At 40.4% G+C, this 19,024-nt stretch overlaps 2 protein-coding genes across 3 annotated transcripts in view; both read left to right on the top strand.

Moving 5' to 3' along the window:
- Positions 1-4,219, top strand: part of LOC138946267 (E3 SUMO-protein ligase RanBP2-like) — a 112,954-nt gene extending 108,735 nt beyond the window's left edge. For both annotated transcript variants that reach the window (XM_070317805.1, XM_070317804.1), the window contains exon 52: positions 218-4,219. In XM_070317805.1, the coding sequence (XP_070173906.1) occupies positions 218-337 (120 nt within the window). In that variant the 3' untranslated portion in view covers positions 338-4,219. The remainder of the gene's footprint in view (positions 1-217) is intronic.
- Positions 4,220-6,304: 2,085 nt separating this feature from the next.
- LOC138946283 (mitochondrial fission 1 protein-like) lies at positions 6,305-18,291 on the top strand. The gene is made up of 6 exons (XM_070317826.1): positions 6,305-6,377; positions 9,723-9,855; positions 11,755-11,834; positions 12,446-12,551; positions 13,856-13,988; positions 17,556-18,291. Exons 1-5 carry the CDS (start codon positions 6,333-6,335, stop codon positions 13,945-13,947), a joined length of 456 nt encoding a protein of 151 aa, XP_070173927.1. The 5' UTR covers positions 6,305-6,332; the 3' UTR covers positions 13,948-13,988; positions 17,556-18,291.
- The last annotated feature ends 733 nt before the right edge of the window (positions 18,292-19,024 follow it).

Genomic DNA, 19,024 nt, shown 5'->3' with positions numbered 1-19,024 from the left:
AGGTCGGGTTACCGTAACCACACCTATTTTTTTTTAGGCCTAACACAGCAATGAGAAAATAAACAGGATCTTGAGGTATTTTTTTTCTTTTCTGTGACAATTTTTCTTCTTCTTTTTGACATCACTTTAATGCACTTGTGTCCACAGAAATGTGAAGATAAAAATGTCCTGTGATTAAATAAAATGAAATAACATTTTTACCTTTACTCTCTTTCAGGGCCAGAAGCTAGCAGTAGAGTCTGAGATCTCGTCCAAAGTTCCGGAAGAGATAGAAGTGCCGGAAGTCTTCTCTACGGGAGACAGATCTGAAGGCGCCAGTGCCGGTGCCACAAAATGAGCACTTCCCTGCTTTCACCAAAACAATGTGCTCGTGAACAAGACATATAAGACTGGATGAAAACTAGTGAGGAAGAAAAAATGGATGGCAGTGAGAAAGTGAATGACACTGAAGAACAATGACTGCTTTTGCTGATTCGGTGGATCAGGCGTTCAACACATGTAGGTGCTAATGTAGAGGTGGAGGGTTGCCATCGGAATCTGTGTTGGAGTCACACAATCACATGTCTCGGTGTGGAGTCAGAACACTTCTTAAAGTAATTTTTATTGATGAGGTTTGGGAGGTTTACTTTTGTCTTGGTGTTTGTTTTTAAGTATTTATTTTATTGTTGATGTTTTTTGTTTGTTTTTTCTTTTGCACGGAAGAAGAAATTCAGCATAACGTTAAGTGTAAATGAAGAGAAATTGAGTGTTGAGTAATATAAGTGTGTGCTCAGAATTTTTTATTTTTTTATTTTTTATAAAAGTAGACCAAATTCTCAAGACGAGCATGTAAAACAACACACAAAAACAGGAACAATGAGTGCTACTAGATTGTTTTGCTCTTGGGCAGATAGTCTGCAACAGATTGTGGTGAGGTGTGTACAATATCAGTAGAATTGAAGTAAATTTGTTGTGGTGGCTGTAAAAAATATATTGAAACCAGAGACTTTGATCAGCATTCAAGGAAGTGTGCAAATAGACAGACAATACATGTATCGGTTGAAAGAAAAAGATTTTACAATAACGCTCAACAAACAAAATAGATCTGAGTGATAATATCTGATGGGAAAACCACATCTTTTCCAGACCATTTGCAGAGAAAGCCTTTCTTTTGAGAAAATATGCAATAGAAATATGGTGAGGAGTGCTTTATTACAGTGCCGTCAAATGTTGGAACTCTTTATTGTGGTTTTTTCCCCTGCTTAGTGTATGTATTAATGCTTGATACTATTTTAAATCTACAGCTTATCTTTGTATAACTACATCATTAAACAAGAGGCGAAGCCTTCAAGGCTCACGTAAGAAATCGACAAACAGTAACACAAACTCAATCACTCCGTCACACATACACACACACACACACACACACACACACACACACACACACACACACACACACACACACACACACACACACAGTAAGCATAGGTGAAACTGTGCAAGAAAGCGAGACCCTGGATCTGCCAAGTAGTCTCGGCCCGCTCACAATAACAATGACCGAGACGTTCAGTAATTCCTTTGCGTGACGTCTAACCCTCTTACGTCATAATGTGACGTCTTCAAATGGTTTCTATCACACACGTCAAACACTTTTGACCGAGACTGACGTAACCCATAGACTCGGAAATGTTAAAGTTTCTATCACACACACACACACACACACACGCACGCACGCACGCACAGACAGACAAAGTTTATCATCGCATAGGCTACACTTACGTGAGCCAAAAATATGTGTGTAGCTCAGTTGGTAGAGCACTGGACTTGTGATCGAAAGGTCGCAGGTTCGAATTCGGGCCGGGACGGACACGGGTCAACTTTATGTGCAGACCCAGAGACGGTATCCATCTCCCACCCCCGTGTCATCCCGCAGTGGGGCACTGCGGTTATGAAATTAAAGGCCCCTCCTGTTTTTGGAACCGCAGGAGCTTTCTAGTTTGCTGTTAGGTAGATTTTTGGTTCCTCTTTCCTGTCATGCTCTCTTTTTCTTCATGAATTCTTTTCTTTTTTCTGCCTTCTTGCTCATTCACCTGTATTTTTTCCAAAAATCTCTTATCTTGCCGCTTGTCTCGCGATTCATGTATAGTTTAATCTGTTAGTGTTCTGATGTAAGTCCAGCAGTAGATAGCTTAAGCCTATTTTAACATACTGGAAACTGGTAATCTTCCAGTAGGTATTAATTTAGTTTTACTAAAGCCTGCTGGGACACAAGTAATGGGTTAGTGCATTTGTAAACAGGAATCGCTTGACAAGTGGCCCCCTTCATCCCCCCCTTCCTCGTCCTGATATGGCTCTGCGTAGTCGGCTGGACGTTAAGCAACAAATAAACAAACAAACAAACAAACCCCCGTGTCATCACAATGGCACGTAAAAGACCTTGGTCATTCTGCCATAAGTGCAGGTGGCTGAATACACCTAAACACGCAGACACCTGGGTAGCGCGACTCCGTTGCTGCTAGCTTTCCACTGGGAGGAAGCGACCCGAATTTCCCAGCGATGGGACAGTAAAGTAATGAGAATGAGAATGAAAAGATTTTGTCAAAAAGATTTCAGTTGTACATGTACATTTGGTTTCAATGTCTGCATTTTGTTTGTTTCTCGTGCTTGCTGTCTCACTTTTCTTCACCACCTAGACGTTGTTCTTTCTTTTTTTTCATGCTGTTTGTGAATTTCAAGTTTTGCTTTATTCAAAAAGTTTTGGTCTTTAAATTCAACACCCTTATCAAGTTCATGTTTCTTTATTTTTTTCATGCTGTTTGTAAATTTCAAGTTTTGCTTTATTCAAAAAGTTTTGGTCTTTAAATTCAACACCCTTATCAAGTTAATGTTTTTAATAGCTTTCATAACACTGCCATTACAATTACATTTTGCTTGATTTACAAAAAGCTTGTGAACGTTTTGAAGCTTCACATGACCAACTTTTGCTGATTTTTGATTTCTAGAAATGTTTCAGAAAAATTCCCTCTTGTCTTTGGACAGTGGGTGTGTGTGATGTCACAAAACACAAAATGTACCTTGTTTCAATTTGACCTCAGATTGCTGTGCATTGTTGTTGCAAGTTAATTGTGTATTTTTAATTACTGACATGTTTACAGCAGGAGAAACAATTTAATTCAACGATTTATGGATTACAAAAAAGTAACATTGTGTTGTGTCATAAAACAGGAACATTGTTATGTTATAATCAAACAAAAGTGTTCTTCAATGGTTGAATAATGCTCAGGTTTTTGCAAAGTGTTAAATGTAAAAATTGTTTTTCTCCTCTGCTAATGTTGCATGTTTTTGATGAAAATATTATCATGCGTATAATCGGTGTACATGGACCCCTTAGATGAATTTTGTTTGTTTGATTGTTTTAATTTTTTATGTCATTGAATTTGCAAGGATGAAAATTCTCAGCTGAAATTCCTGATTCCTCTCCCTCCACTCTACCCTGCCTTTGTTTCTCTACTGATTCTCTATTTTCCCCACCTCATTCCTGAATGTGTGGTTATTTTACATTATCATCAAATGCTGTACAGTATATAATTAAGGTAAGGTAGGTTTTCTGGTTTGTTAATTCTATGTACTCAGATCAAAGGTGTACTTTCTTTTGGTACAGTGGTACCTGCGATGTGAGGCCCTCCCATGAGAGGACACCTTTCATGAAAGGACACATTGTGTGCGCTTTCATGATTGTCACATGGATGGGTCTTTGCTTAGCAGTGGAAGAGATGTTTGTACTTTCTACCCCACCTATGTTGACCAAGTTTTTTTTAGCCGAGACCAGCTGTGCTGCAGCAGGTCACTCGGAATTGTAGAAACTGTGTATCAACACGCTGGAATGCAGGCGATAGATTGACGTTACAGGAAGCGACTGAAGCTAACAGTCAGAGCGGATATATCCGTACCTGGGCAGATAGAGCCATATGAGTGGGTACGGAACCTGGGAGACAATGAGTTAATTGTGTGTGTTTTTTAACGAAGTAAAGCTTAACATGCATTTGACTGAATTTTTGTTTATGTGCTTGAACAGACACTCCACAATTTGTAGGTAAAATGGTTTGAAGAAGTATCGGTGGACAATTGCTTAAAATGAACAGCTTTTCTCAGTCAAGTTCATGATTATTTTTATGCATATTAAAGTGTTGATTCTAACTGATGTGTATATGTACAAATAAAAGGAATGTTTTGAAGCATCTGCATCACTTGTGTTATTACTGTATCTGCATCATTTTTGAGTCACTTGAGAAAAAGTGACTCTATGTAATCGGTCAGTGTTAGTCTGTCCGGCCGGCCGTCCGGCCGGCCGTCCGTAGACACCACCTTAACGTTGGACTTTTCTCGGAAACTATCAAAGCGATCCTGCTCATATTTTGTTTAGTCGTGACCTCCAATGACCTCTACACTTTAACGATGGTTTCGTTGACCTTTGACCTTTTTCAAGGTCACAGGTCAGCGTCAAAGGAAAAATTAGACATTTTATATCTTTGACAAAGTTCATCGGATGTGATTGAAACTTTGTAGGATTATTCTTTACATCAAAGTATTTACATCTGTAGCCTTTTACGAACGTTATCAGAAAAACAAGGGAGATAACTAGCCTTTTCTGTTCGGCAACACACAACTTAACGTTGGGCTTTTCTCGGAAACTATAAAAGTGACCGGGCTCAAATTTTATGTGAACGTGACTCCCAGTGACCTCTACACTTTGACGTCTGCTTTGGTGACCTTTGACCTTTTTCAAGGTCACAGGTATGTCTTGAAGGAAAAAAATTGAAATATCATATCTCTGAAACTATTCATCGGATTTGATTCAAACTTTATAGGATTATTCTTTACATCAAATTATTTACATCTGTATTATGTTGTGAATAGCAATTTCTTCCTGTCCATCTGATGCCTCATATAATATTCAGAACTGCGAAAGTGACTCGATCGAGCGTTTGCTCTTCTTGTTGTTATTATTTGTTGCTAACACACAGACAGTTTATGTATACCCCCCTTTTAAGACCTCCAAAAATCTGCGAAAATCAGATCTTAAAAATAAAGTGGGGGTAAGTATTGTAAGTACTATATTTGAAGACTTTGTTGGAATGTTGCAAAGACTTGCGGAGATCATTGCACACACCTCTCGCTGATAATAATTGTTTTAAAAACATGCACACATTAAGCATGCACACACAAACACACGCATGCATACACATACAGAAGTGTGTGAACACACACACACACACAAGCAGGGACATACAAGCATGTACTCAAAGACACACATGTACGAGCATGTACACACAAATGCAAACACAAGCAAGTACACACAAATGTACACACACACAAGCATGTACACACAAATGCAAACACAAGCAAGTACACACAAATGTACACACACACAAGCATGTACACACAAACATACACACACACACGCATGCATGTAAACACACGTACACATGCATGTAAACACAAACGTACACACACACATGCATGTAAACACAAACGTACACACACACATGCATGTAAACACAAACGTACACACATGCATGTAAACAAACATACACAGACACACACATGCATGTAAACACAAACGTACACACACACATGCATGTAAACACAAACGTACACACACACATGCATGTAAACACAAACATACACAGACACACACATGCATGTAAACACAAACGTACACACACACGCATGCATGTACACACAAACATACACGGACACACATGTACACAAACGTACACACACACACAAGCATGTGCACATAAACACAGGCACACACACACACAGATGGTGACTTTATGTGGATGGAGATTGGAGCCGGTGCTTTGCACATCTTGTCCGGACAATGACATGTTCATGAAATTTCTCACTCCATCAAGGGATTATTCATTTAAGATAGCTTCTGCCTCCTTTCAGTACACGGTAGCAAAGAGCAGATATTGTTACGGTGGTCATCTACATTTCACTTGCTTCTTTTGCAAAGATAAGAACTCACAAGAATTAGAGAAGCCTGTGTCTGTGACAAAAATTTGTTTTTGTTAAGTAAACATTTGTGTCAAATCAGTTTCTAATGGTCGGTAGTTCAATGTTGTGTTTCTGACGCAGCTGAGAACCAGTTGTGTAGTAACAGAAAAGACAAAGAAAAACAATACATGCAGTATAGCACGTGCTAAAAGAGTTCCAAAAGGATGTATCAATCTGTGCACGAAAAACATGCACAAGCAAAAACTATTTCGGTATATTTTGTCATTGAGGCCGTAGTAGCCTCCCTTCGTCACATCTTCAAAGCAAGAAGTCTCAAACTTCATAAAAAGATGGACTCGATAATTCAAGACCACATCGACCCTGCAGATTTGAAGGTGCGTAATCCTTGAATGATGGCGTTTTGAAAGTTGAAAAGGGCGTGTAAATGGCGAGTGTATCCGTTAGTTCGATGTTTATGGGACTAACAGAATTTTTACGAACAGGTTTGATTAATATAGACCAACTTATGCCACTTGTCCTCACTGTCGTCTGTTCAGTGTGAAGTCTAGAAGACTTGTTTATGAGTCAGTCTCCGGCCTGCTAATACTGACGTGGAATTAACTCTTTCTATACTGGCCATTATCTCCCCAGTCTCTCCCCAGAAACTGGCCATTTGCATGGGTTTGCAAAAAAAATCTCAAAAATAAACAAAACAAGATGCAGCCTTCAAACTCATAGGTTTTATTGTGAATATATTGCTAAAACATATGCCAAAGTTTGGTTTCATTTTTGTGAACAAAAATAAAAATATGATGTCCAGAATTTATGGGTATATTTTACGCAATACGATAAAGGGGGTATGTATTTTGACTAAGAAGCATTTTTTCTTATGAAGGCTCTGTTTGCAACAAAACTGTTTCTGTTTACTTGTATGAAGATTGTGCTAACACAAAAACATAACAAATACCAACTGATTTTCCATTTGGTGGTCATGTAAGCACTGTGAACATGTCCGAAAAATCTGATCACACACCATGTGGTCGACATGCAGACCTGAACGGCCAGTGTATGGTGGCAGAGTTGTAAAATAGGAACAGTCTTGATGCCAATCCTTCATCAAAAACCGAAGAAAATCGTCATTGTTTTCATCACTTGCCCCCATACCTACCCCCACCCCAGCAAAAGTCTCTTCTCCCTCACCACCACCGCGTGCTTCTTCGTCACGCCCACTCTCACTCCCACTTGCACTTTCAGTTTCACCTAATTCACTCCCCACTTCAGTTTCACCACTGTAATCACTGTCATTGTCAGTATCGTCCTCCACATCAGAATCTTCCAGATCTGAGCCCTCTGTTGTCAACAATTCAATAGTCTCTTGCAACGTAAAACGAGGATTGTTTACACCACGATTGCCAGACGAAGCAGTAGACGTCGCCATCTTGTCAAGCGAGTGACGCGCAGAGCTAGGGTCAGCCACAAACTTCGCAGCTTGTCTCGTGAAGCTAAGAGTGCATTCGCACTTATAGAAGGCCAAAGAAGGGAGCTATACCTTTTAGTTTCGCATCTGACCCCCGACCTCTAACCAAGTGACCTACAAACTCGCGGAACGCAAATGCGGTCCTTAGTACACAAGCGTTGTGAGCCTCGGGACCTGATATGCGGTCCTTAGTATAGAAAGAGTTTTAAGACCCGCGTGGAGTGCACAGCACAACTAAGAAATTATCTTAGCAGCTGCATCCTTCTGATTTCTACTTGCAGTCAACTTTCTCTGACTTGCTCCTCACACCCAGTCTAACTCTAAGCAATGATCGAGGTACAATTACGTCAAAATGAACGAAAAATTAACAAGCACAGGACATGCTGTTAAGGGTTTTCACAAGAGCTGTTCTTCTTGTTCACAATTTCATAGAGCAATTCCCATTAAAAATCAACATTCTTTCATATTTTGTTCAATTCAACATTCAGTTTGTATTTTTAAGCCAACGAGGCGGTAACATTTCCATATCTTCTTCTTCTTCTTTCTTGATGTGGACTGGGTTCATTCGAACGTCTGTAGTCCAGCGGCGGAGTACTGAGTAATTGGTTACTGGTGGTGGGTGACCCAATAACTCTCTCCCATATATCGCCCTTTACTTTGATTGACGGTACTAAATCGTATTGTGATGATGAAACCAAGCAACATATTTTGCTCCATACAGCACATATTAGCTCATCCTGTGACAGCTGTGAATTGCTCAGGTTAGGTAATGTAACACTAACAGTGGACGTAATATCATTGGAAAGAACACAACTGCATTTCTTTACAACAAAGCTGGATCTGTGAATTGAAAGTAAGTTTGAATGGTCAGTGTGTACAACTACAAGGTGTTGAAGTACACACAGTTGAAATTGTAAAAATAAAACCCAAATGCTTATCTGTAAATGTCAACAAACAGGCTATGTTTGCAATATATGATTATTATATCCCTTTAAAGTTTAGACATAGCAGACTTTATTATCTCAACAGAGAATTTTTGTGTGGTGTTTATATGACAACACACATAAAACATGACATAGAACAACACGCATTGCGATACTGTACAAAAATTAAATATGAATAATTCCTTAAACGTGACTGCAAATTGTCGGTGCAAATCATCATATCAACTCACAATTCATATTCATTAATCTCCCAACTCTCTCTCTCTCTCTCTCTCTCTCTCTCTCTCTCTCTCTCTCTCTCTCTCTCTCTCTCTCTCTCTCTCTCTCTCTCTCTCTCTCTCTCTCTCTCTCTCTCTCTCTCTCTCTCTCTCTCTCTCTCTCTCTCTCTCTCTCTCTCTCTCTCTCTCTCAAAATGTGGTTATGTGTTAAGTTGGTGACACTGGTATCATCCCAACATTCATTGATTACCATTTGCTTTTATAACTCAATTGACATGTTTGTCTTTCTTTCGTTCACCCTCGCCAGGCGACTCGACTGTAATGTACGTATACGTATTGTTTTGAGGCATTCTCGGCAAGATTTTAGGACCTGTATAACTCGGAGCTACGTGGGCGGGGATGTAGCTCAGTCGGTAGCGCGCTGGATTTGTATCCAGTTGGCCGCTGTCAGCGTGAGTTCGTCCCCACGTTCGGCGAGAGATTTATTTCTCAGAGTCAACTTTGTGTGCAGACTCTCCTCGGTGTCCGAACACCCCCGTGTGTACACGCAAGCACAAGACCAAGTGCGCACGAAAAAGATCCTGTAATCCATGTCAGAGTTCGGTGGGTTATAGAAACACAAAAATACCCAGCATGCTTCCTCTGAAAACGGTGTATGGCTGCCTAAATGGCGGGGTAAAAACCGGTCATACACGTAAAAATCCACTCGTGCAAACAAACACGAGTGTACGTGGGAGTTTCAGCCCACGAACGCAGAAGAAGAAGAAGACTCGGAGCAACCAGCTATCTATTATCGAAAGTCGCTAAATATCTCATTATCTGTGTACATAATGACAGTAAAAGTCAACGAACAGAATTTGCATTTGAAAAATAACCTACGGCAACAGCAATTGCACCTCATTGCTGAGAATGGGTACTTAGCAGGATTGAACCAGATGGTGATCTGTGAGTAGAAACCATAATTTAGCCCTTGTGTTAACTTAAAGCAAGTATACCCAATCCAGCCCTTTGGAAAACCTTGGAGCTTAATAAGGATAAGCAACAATAATAACTGTCCTTAATCATTTCGACATTAATTTTTGGTTTAATTTTCTGTTGCAGAAATTTGAGGCCCTGTATCGTGATCAGACACGTCGTGGAAAGGTGGCTGAGAAGACGCAGTTTGACTATGCCTGGTGTCTCATCCGCAGTCGCTATCAGGAGGACATGCACAAAGGTGTTGCTCTACTAGAAGGTAAGGACAAATAACAAATTTGAACGTTAACAACCTGTTTCCTATATATCTGAGATATGCACGCGCACACACTCACTCACTCTCACTCACTCTCACTCACTCACTCACTCACTCTCACTCACTCACTCACTCACTCACTCACTCACTCACTCACTCACTCTCACTCACTCACTCACTCTCACTCACTCACTCACTCACTCACACACACTTACACATATACCACTACCACGGAGGGTACAACCTACATTTTCTCTTAAATGCATGTTTTTTAAGACACATTTTTTAAATTTTTTTTATGAATGTATGATCTTTAATAAGTTTCAAAGCCCCATGTGGACGGGCGGGGTGGTAAGACGTCGGCCTCTTAATCGGAAGGTCGAGGGTTCGAATCCCGGCCGCGGCCGCCTGGTGGGTTAAGTGTGGAGATTTTTCCGATCTCCCAGGTCAACTTATGTGCAGACCTGCTAGTGGCTTATCCCCCTTCGTGTGTACACGCAAGCACAAGACCAGGTGCGCACGGAAAAGATCCTGTAATCCATGTCAGAGTTCGGTGGGTTATAGAAACACGAAAATATCCAACATGCTTCCTCCGAAAGCAGCGTATGGCTGCCTAAATGGCGGGGTAAAAACGGTCATACACGTAAAATTCCACTCATGCAAAACACGAGTGTACGTTGGAGTTTCAGCCCACGAACGCAGAAGAAGAAGAAGAAAGCCCCATGTGAAGGGGTTTTGTGTTTTTGTTAGTCAAAATCAGCACTAAACAGTAGGTATACACCACAGCTTTACTTACTACAGTCATGTATTAGTAACTTCAGTAGAAAATATCGATTTCAGAATCCCATGTCTGCTTTTGTCAACGCTTAAAGGTAAAAATGCTGTGCTGGGAGACCTTCAATTTTACAAGTCCCCTTTCTTTTGAACTGCTAAAGTCAGCATCATTTTCTTTCAATGGTTCATGTTTTCTGCATCTACTGGTGATGTGGAAGGAAATAACCAGTAATTAGAGACACATATGTGTACACTACATTGGGGTGTGCACGTTAAAGATCCCACGATTGACAAAAGGGTCTCTCCTGGCAAAATTGTATAGGCATAGATAAAAAAAATGTCCACCAAAATACCCGTGTGACTTGGAATAATAGGCCGTGAAAAGTAGGATATGCGCCGAAATGGCTGCGATCTGCTGGTCGATGTGAATGCGTGATGTATTGTGTAAAAAATTCCATCTCACACGGCATAAATAGATCCCTGCGCCTTGAGTCCGAGTCTGGAGATACGCGCGCGATATAAGACTTCATATAACATAACAAAACATACGGACAACGCACTTTTACTTTCTGCGCACCCACACAATGGAATTCTCTCCCCTTGCACATCCGCCACTCTCAGTCACCCCAAGCATTCAAACGAGCACTTAAAACGCACCTCTTCAAGAAATACAACCCCTGATTTTGTTTTCTCAGTCCATCAGTAGGCTACATGTAGTGTATTTGTTGTTTTAGTGATAATGTGATAATGTATATAAACATCTAGAACTGTTTTTCGGTATTGTTGATAACAGGTTCTGTTTGATTAAGGGTATTCAGCTGGTATTTTCTTGTTTTCACTACCTATTTTGTTCATGTTTTTATTATTTAGTTAGTGGAAGAATCTTTTGTAATGCATGTTTGATGGTGTATGCTTTTAATTAAGCGTTGCTGACTATGAATGTAGATGTAAATGCTTGTATAACTGTGTTTTAATTTTAAATGTGTCAAGCGCAAAGAGCATAATTGTAAAGTTATGATGTTGCGCTATATAAATGCTCATTTATTATTATTATTATTATTTATATGTTTAAAAGCAAGCTTGATGGCATTTTGAAACTGACCTACTTTTCCCCCTCTGTTTCGACAGACCTCTTGAAAAACGAGAAGGACGACCTGGCGAAGAGAGACTACCTGTATTACATCGCCGTTGGACACACCAGGTTAAAGGTAAGTAAAGTAAAAGTTGTTGTTTCTTCTTATTGTATTTTGAACAAGAAACTTGTTTGCAGAAAAGAAAATGAAGGAGTTACTTCATTCTGTTTGTTCCAAACACAAAAAATTGGTAACAACTCCCCCGAAATCGGCATATGCTGCCTGAATGTCGGGGTAAAAACGGTCATACATGTAAACACCCACTCATGCAAAAACATAAGTGAACGTGGGAGTTTCAGCCCATGATCAAAGAAGAAGAAGGTATCAACCAAAGTTCAAGGTTTTTGAACCTCTGTGTTTGTTTTGTACGTATTAGACATAGGAAACTCCATCTATGTGAAAATAGGTACCTGTTCTGAGTCTGAGAGAAAGAGAGTGTGTGTGTATGTTTGTGTAACCAAGAATTGCTTTCAAACAGAACCTTTTAATTAAACTAAAGCCCTTTCAGTGTATGTGAGTGCACTTCTGATAACAAGAATGAGGACCTGTCCTTTGGCCTGTGAAGAAGAATATTTATGTGATAGATAGAATCTTGCACAGACGGAAATCCATTTGTTTTGCTGTTCCCACTTGAAGGACAAGCCATTGCACCTTTTTTTTTTAAATGAATTTCTGTTTATTTACAGGAGTATGAACGAGCACTGAAGTACATTGACGCTGTGACGCGCATAGAACCAGGAAACCATCAAGCCAGACAGCTACATCAATACATCAAGAAAAAAATGGAGAAAGGTGACACACCCTTGCCCATCGTTACATGTATTTCTTTCGTTTTGTCAGTGTAGTGTGTGTATTCTGTTGAAGTTTCAAGGCAATCCAACAAGTCATTGCTAAAGTGCAGCATTTTTTGTCATGATACCCTTAAAAAAATTAAGCAAAAAGTCCTGTTTTTGACCGCTCTTGCGATCGACACCTGCAGCAGTAAGAATAGCATAGCACACGAAATATGCAAGGTAGCTAAACAAAACTATCTGTTCAGGGGAGATAATTCATTTGACTTTCTTCTCATGTGTCAAAGTTGCAAAGTTTTGCCTATTGTCATTTCTTGTCAATTTTTCATTCGGCCCTTGCGTTTTTGTCTGGTCGATTTTGAGGGTACCCTTATTTGAGTGGCGGTCACGTGATCCATGTAAAAGAAATCTTGAATCCAAAAGGTGATCCTGATAGTTAAGTGAACGGCCTTAACTGGCATATCAAGTTTTAATGAAATGACACTGGAATTAATGCTTTAATTTAGGTGCGAAATTTGTTGCAATAATTTTTTGGCCAAGTTTACTTGGGATTTTATTTGTGTTTTCTTTCTCATGCAACCCTCAGACGTTTACATTATGGCATGAACTGATAGCAGCAAGACTGAAGACTTTCACTTCATGTTCCAACATTTGGTTATGGTCATCAGTGTTGTTCCCAGACTTGGAGGACAATAGGTCAGTTCATAGACCATTTATCCTGGACCGCCAACTAGCTCTCTCTCCGCTCTTTCTCTCTATTACGAGGTAGCGGCCTCTCGCATTTAGGAACCTACGCTTACAAGCCTTTCAGAAATCAGGGGGACGTGATATCCGGTGTCGATTGTAAACATGGACGAAGTTGCCGAGGTAAGTTCTGAAAATGCTAAAATAAACTCAGGAAAAGTGCATATGGAACATGTTTTTCGATGAGTTTTGTTAAGTTTAGTTTGGAGTTTTGGAAAATCCAGTTCATTGTCACCTCCCATTGTCACAAATACACAAATAACTGGAGCGTGCTTTCTTTTCACTGTCTTCGAATCGCTGGCCTTTCAAACCGGACGCGACGCGCCCCTGAAAGTCGAGAGTCGTAACCTCGAAGGGTCACGTGACGAGTTGGCGGTCCAGGCTATTTGGTCTATGGTCAGTTAAACCCGGATCAAAAACATCTTGAGGTTTAGTTGGGGTGGTCTTAAAGGGGGGGGGGCGGGGGGGTCCATTGAATCTGTTCATGTGGCCTAAGATGGAACCATGCAAAATGATATTATGGTTTTCACAAATCTCCTGTGTTGACTTGTCTCATTTCAGATGGTTTGGTTGGCATGGCGATAGTGGGAGGGGCAGCTCTGGCGCTGGGGGGTCTTGTAGGTCTGGGCGCGGCTCTCCTCAAGAAAAAGTGACGGCAACAGTTTTAGTCAGCTGGAGTTTGCTGAGAACAGAAGTATGAACAAAACGTCTGAGTCGTGTTTAGTTTTGACATTGCTTTTTGCTGCAGTTTGCTGTTCTTTGACTTGGGTTTTATTTTTCATTTGTGGCTTGGCCTTTTTGACTCACATGCGAAGCAAAAGTGAGTCTATGTACTCACCCGAGTCGTACGTCCGTCCGTCCGGACGTCCGTCCGGACGTCCGTCCGGACGTCCGTCCGTCCGTCCGGAAAACTTTAACGTTGGATATTTCTTGGACACTATTCAGTCTATCAGTACCAAATTTGGCAAGATGGTGTATGATGACAAGGCCCCAAAAAACATACATAGCATCTTGACCTTGCTTCAAGGTCAAGGTCGCAGGGGCCATAAATGTTGCCTAAAAAACAGCTATTTTTCACATTTTTCTCATTTTCTCTGAAGTTTTTGAGATTCAATACCTCACCTATATATGATATATAGGGCAAAGTAAGCCCCATCTTTTGATACCAGTTTGGTTTACCTTGCTTCAAGGTCAAGGTCACAGGAGCTCTTCAAAGTTGGAGTGTATACATATTTTGAAGTGACCTTGACCCTGAACTATGGAAGATAACTGTTTCAAACTTAAAAATTATGTGGGGCACATGTTATGCTTTCATCATGAGACACATTTGGTCACATATGATCAAGGTCAAGGTCACTTTGACCCTTATGAAATGTGACCGAAAGAAGGTAGTGAACCACTAAAAGTGACCATATCTCATGGTAGAAAGAGCCAATAAGCACCATTGTACTTCCTATGTCTTGAATTAACAGCTTTGTGTTGCATGACCTTGGATGACCTTGACCTTGGGTCAAGGTCACATGTATTTTGGTAGGAAAAATGTGTAAAGCATGTGAGTCGTATGGGCTTTGCCCTTCTTGTTTGTGTGTGCTCCAGGGAAAGTATCCAATAATGTCCAGTGTTTTGCCAGTTGAAATCTGATATTATAGAAAACAAATTTGCAACTCATCATACCTAAAAGCGGATGTTTTGTTTGACAAGCTACCCTTTCACAAATTAAACACAAAATCGCTGCTTGCTTTGTTTTTGACTAGTTTAGAGTCATATGCTTTATTTTTCTCACTGTAAAAATACAGCGTGCCGAGAAGTTCACTACTCCCACCTTCACAAACACCGTACTTCGTCTGCTATCAACTCGGTTCGTTCAATCCCCGTGTTTTTGTGAAATAAGCAAATATATCTTAAAGAATTGAAAGAGAACACATTGTAAGGCATATATGCTTACCTTCTAGACTATCTGGATCGAATGGTTCGTCAAATTTTGGGTGCAAAATCGAACTTTCGCGACCGTGACGTGCCATCGCTTGATCTTCGTCAAACGCCGCCATTACACGGCGTACTCGACAACGAGAAAAACGGGTTGCCTCGTTTTCGGTCCTCGCGGAAGCAAGCCATTGGTTGCATCAGTATGAAAATAAGACCAGGTGAAAGTTAAAACTCCGACCTTGCCATTTGCATGCATAAAACCGGATATTGTTCGTTCTGAGATGGCAACATTTTCAAGCGAAGTTTTTAACTAGAAAATAGTACTCTTAAACGGAAGCCAATCAAAATAATATTGATATTATCGGAAAGCTTAATCTTTCCTCTTTATGTCTTTAGTAGTGGGTTGTTGCTAATTTTAATGGCTTATCTCCGCGAGCGGAGTTTTCCCAGTTGGGGTTAAAACAACGCAGCGAAACTTCGTTCCGACGTCAGAAAAGCACAACTTAGCAACCATTTTCACATGCGTATTTCTAATGTTAGATTTTGAATCTAATACTTCATTTTTGTATTAAAGTAACTATGAAGAATCAATTATCATCTTGGTGTATTCTATTTATTCATTTCATCTCATTCCAGCGAGTTTCAACAAGTTTAAAACCAGTGAAAAATCACACTCAGCGTCACTTTTCACCACCCGCGAAGAGCACTTTGGAATACCTACTAATTTAGACATGCTTTCAGTGACTGTGTGACCTTGTTTTGTGGTAACCAGGAGTAATGCTTGCAAAGAAATGCTAGTTTAGAATATGTTTAACAAGATGAGGATATTGGTGGGATATTTACAGTTTTATTACAGTGTTGTTTCAAAAGAGCAGTTGCTACTTTCGGTGACTATAACCAAAAAATCACAAAAAATGTTTGTGTATGTAATACATGTACTGCACGCGAGTTTAGCATGAATATTTTGTTCGCAAAACTTTCAGTTGCAAAAAAAAATGGGTTAATTTGATATCTTAGTTTAGAATATTAGTTTAAATGTAACCGAGTGCTGAAACACAACAATCACCTTTGGAGGCGAAGTCCAATCAAACAGGATTGAGAATTTTAGAGCTAATTTCTTAGCCCTTTAAAAACTGTTTTGGTTAGGCAAAGGAAACCAAGAACATACAAGCAGATCGCAGCAGCCAGATCCTATCACAAACACAACTCTACAATTCACAGGTGTCGGCTATAAATAGCTTGCGCTATCTAAGGCCAACAACTGCAGAGCCTGCTGTGAAGGTTGACGCAGTAGTCTCCCTGTCACATAAACATAGTGTCATCTAGCTCTGTTTGCACACTTAAAAACATTCCAGCGTTCCTCAATTTGCCTCAATGCTAATAGGGGTGGTGGTTGATTGACAACTGCCCTGTACTTCCCTCACCATCCCTTGTTTGCTTGAGTCAAATAGATTTCATCTTCTGTTAAATCATTTTACCGACAGTAGGAGGTATTATGGTAGTGTTATGTTTGTCACCTCCGTTCTTTTTGTGTTTAAGTTATGTTACCTTGGAGATCTGTTCTTTGTTTCTTGTTGGGATTGACAGTTTACACCTTTGTTTGTTTCTTTGAACACTTGTGTTTAATGCCCTGCAGGCTGTTTGACATCTAGGGATACGTCCATGGTCAAGTTTCTTGAATCTTTTTTGTTTGTTTGTTTGTTTGCTTAACGCCCAGCCGACCACGAAGGGCCATATCAGGGCGGTGCTGCTTTGACATATAACGTGCGCCACACACAAGACAGAAGTCGGAGCACAGGCTTCGTGTCTCACCCAGTCACATTATTCTGACACCGGACCAACCAGTCCTAGCACTAACCCCATAATGCCAGACGCCAGGCGGAGCAGCCACTAGATTGCCAATTTTAAAGTCTTAGGTATGACCCGGCCGGGGTTCGAACCCACGACCTCCCGATCACGGGGCGGACGCCTTACCACTAGGCCAACCGTGCCGGTCTTCTTGAATCTGTAACAACCAGGTCAAAATTGAACACTACATGTACCTAAATAAAAAGAAAACAAACCAGTAACCAGGCTAGGTACTTTTTTTTATCAATATTTCGGCGTGTTTCTGCCTTCTTCAGGATGGTATGGAAAGAATGGAATGACGGCAGGTTATCTACAGTGTAATGAATTGTCATGATGATTAATGACGTCATATCATTTCTCGCGCATTCTTTCTTTCTCTGGCAGATGGTTTTCGGTGCGAAACCCAAAAGTGTGTTGTGCAACTTATACCAAATTTTTACGAACGACGTCGCATGTGTTTTTAATTATGATAATTTATGATGTGCAGATGGACTGATGGGAATGGCCATTGTCGGTGGAGCAGCCGTTGTCCTCGGAGGTCTGGTCGGCCTTGGCATTGCTGCTCTCAAGAAATGACCTTCACCTTGACCTTATTTCATAGTATTCATTCATCTTCAGTTTTTGAATCAATTGTAGCATGGATAATCCAGAATTGTTATTACGTGTATTGGGGTGGGGGCGGTTGTTGTTGAATATATACAAGTTATAGAAGGTGAGGAGTAGTAGGTGGTGTAGGTGGGGGGTTATGCTGGAGAAGTTTACAATTTTTTTTTTCTTTTGATCTCAAAGTTTCCTTTCATGACAATATTTGTTGACGGCATCTTCCTTTACAAATAAATTATCTTGTGACTCGCCACAGATTTGTCTAGGCCTTAACATGCGATAAGAGCGTCATTCTCTGACATGCGATAAGAGCGTCATTCTCTGACATGCGATAAGAGCGTCATTCTCTGACATGCGATAAGAGCGTCATTCTCTGACATGCGATAAGAGCGTCATTCTCTGAGCAGACTGAGGAATTTGTTGCTGCATTTATTTGGTAATTGACACCTTCCTCAAACAGCAAAATGAACTCTAGCTCTGCACGGGGAGCATTTATAGTGCTGATTTTGTGTATGTGTGCATGTGGAAGCTGGGACAGATGTGTAAAGATGGTGGTAAGACAAGAAAGATACCTGTAAGGTGTTTCGGCTGTGGAGTGAAGGGAATGGTGGAGGGGGGGGGGGGGGGGGCTTGGCTTGGCTTGGCTTGATTTTGATTTGAAACTAGCAAAGGAAAAGAAGGAGAAAGTATTCCAGATCACACAAAAATCTCATTGCTTTTGAATCATATTAGATGATAAGTTGTGTGGGTTTGATGAAAAATGTTTTTGGAAGTATGCTTAGTATGCCGTTCTTTGTCTCTTTGCTTGCATTTGTTTTTCTGTCCTCCTTGGAATGTGCAACTATTTTTGTTTAATTTTTCATGAACCACTTTGTGCTACATGTAGTTTGAAAGCTTTGACTGAAAGACCAAGAATATAGAGACGCAAGCATTTTTGAATTATATGTGCAATGATTTGAAGATGGAAAGTGCCAGTTGTTTATTTATATTTGTTTGTTTGTTTGCTTAACGCCCAGCCGACCACGAAGGGCCATATCAGGACGGTGCTGCTTTGACTTATAACGTGCGCCACACACAAGACAGAAGTGGCAGCACAGGCTTCATGTCTCACCCAGTCACATTATTCTGACACCGGGTCTTACATAGAGATAAGTTCAGGGGTTATGAACAGAAAATCTAAGGAAGATGTGTATTAAAAAGGGGGAAAATCTCGAACAAAAAAGGGGCAAAGTCTTAAATCAAAAATGGATAATGCTTTAATTAAAAGGGGGATTCCGATGTATCATTAGTCTGTATTGCAAGCCTGTTTTGTACGTACAGTGGAACCTGTCTCTAAGAACTACGTTGCAAGCC

The sequence above is a fragment of the Littorina saxatilis genome, linkage group LG13 (genome assembly GCF_037325665.1).
Source record: "Littorina saxatilis isolate snail1 linkage group LG13, US_GU_Lsax_2.0, whole genome shotgun sequence".
Taxonomy (NCBI): Eukaryota; Metazoa; Mollusca; class Gastropoda; order Littorinimorpha; family Littorinidae; genus Littorina; species Littorina saxatilis.
This window is presented reverse-complemented; position numbering and strand designations above follow the sequence as displayed.

What these genes read in the sequence shown, in the direction of transcription:
- LOC138946283 (XM_070317826.1), top strand. Translation starts at nt 6,333, where the DNA reads ATGGACTCGATAATTCAAGACCACATCGACCCTGCAGATTTGAAG. An exon ending in AGGTGTTGCTCTACTAGAAG is followed by an intron (nt 9,856 to 11,754) that starts GTAAGGACAAAT and finishes CTGTTTCGACAG; the next exon opens with ACCTCTTGAAAAACGAGAAG. An exon ending in CAAGAAAAAAATGGAGAAAG is followed by an intron (nt 12,552 to 13,855) that starts GTGACACACCCT and finishes GTCTCATTTCAG; the next exon opens with ATGGTTTGGTTGGCATGGCG.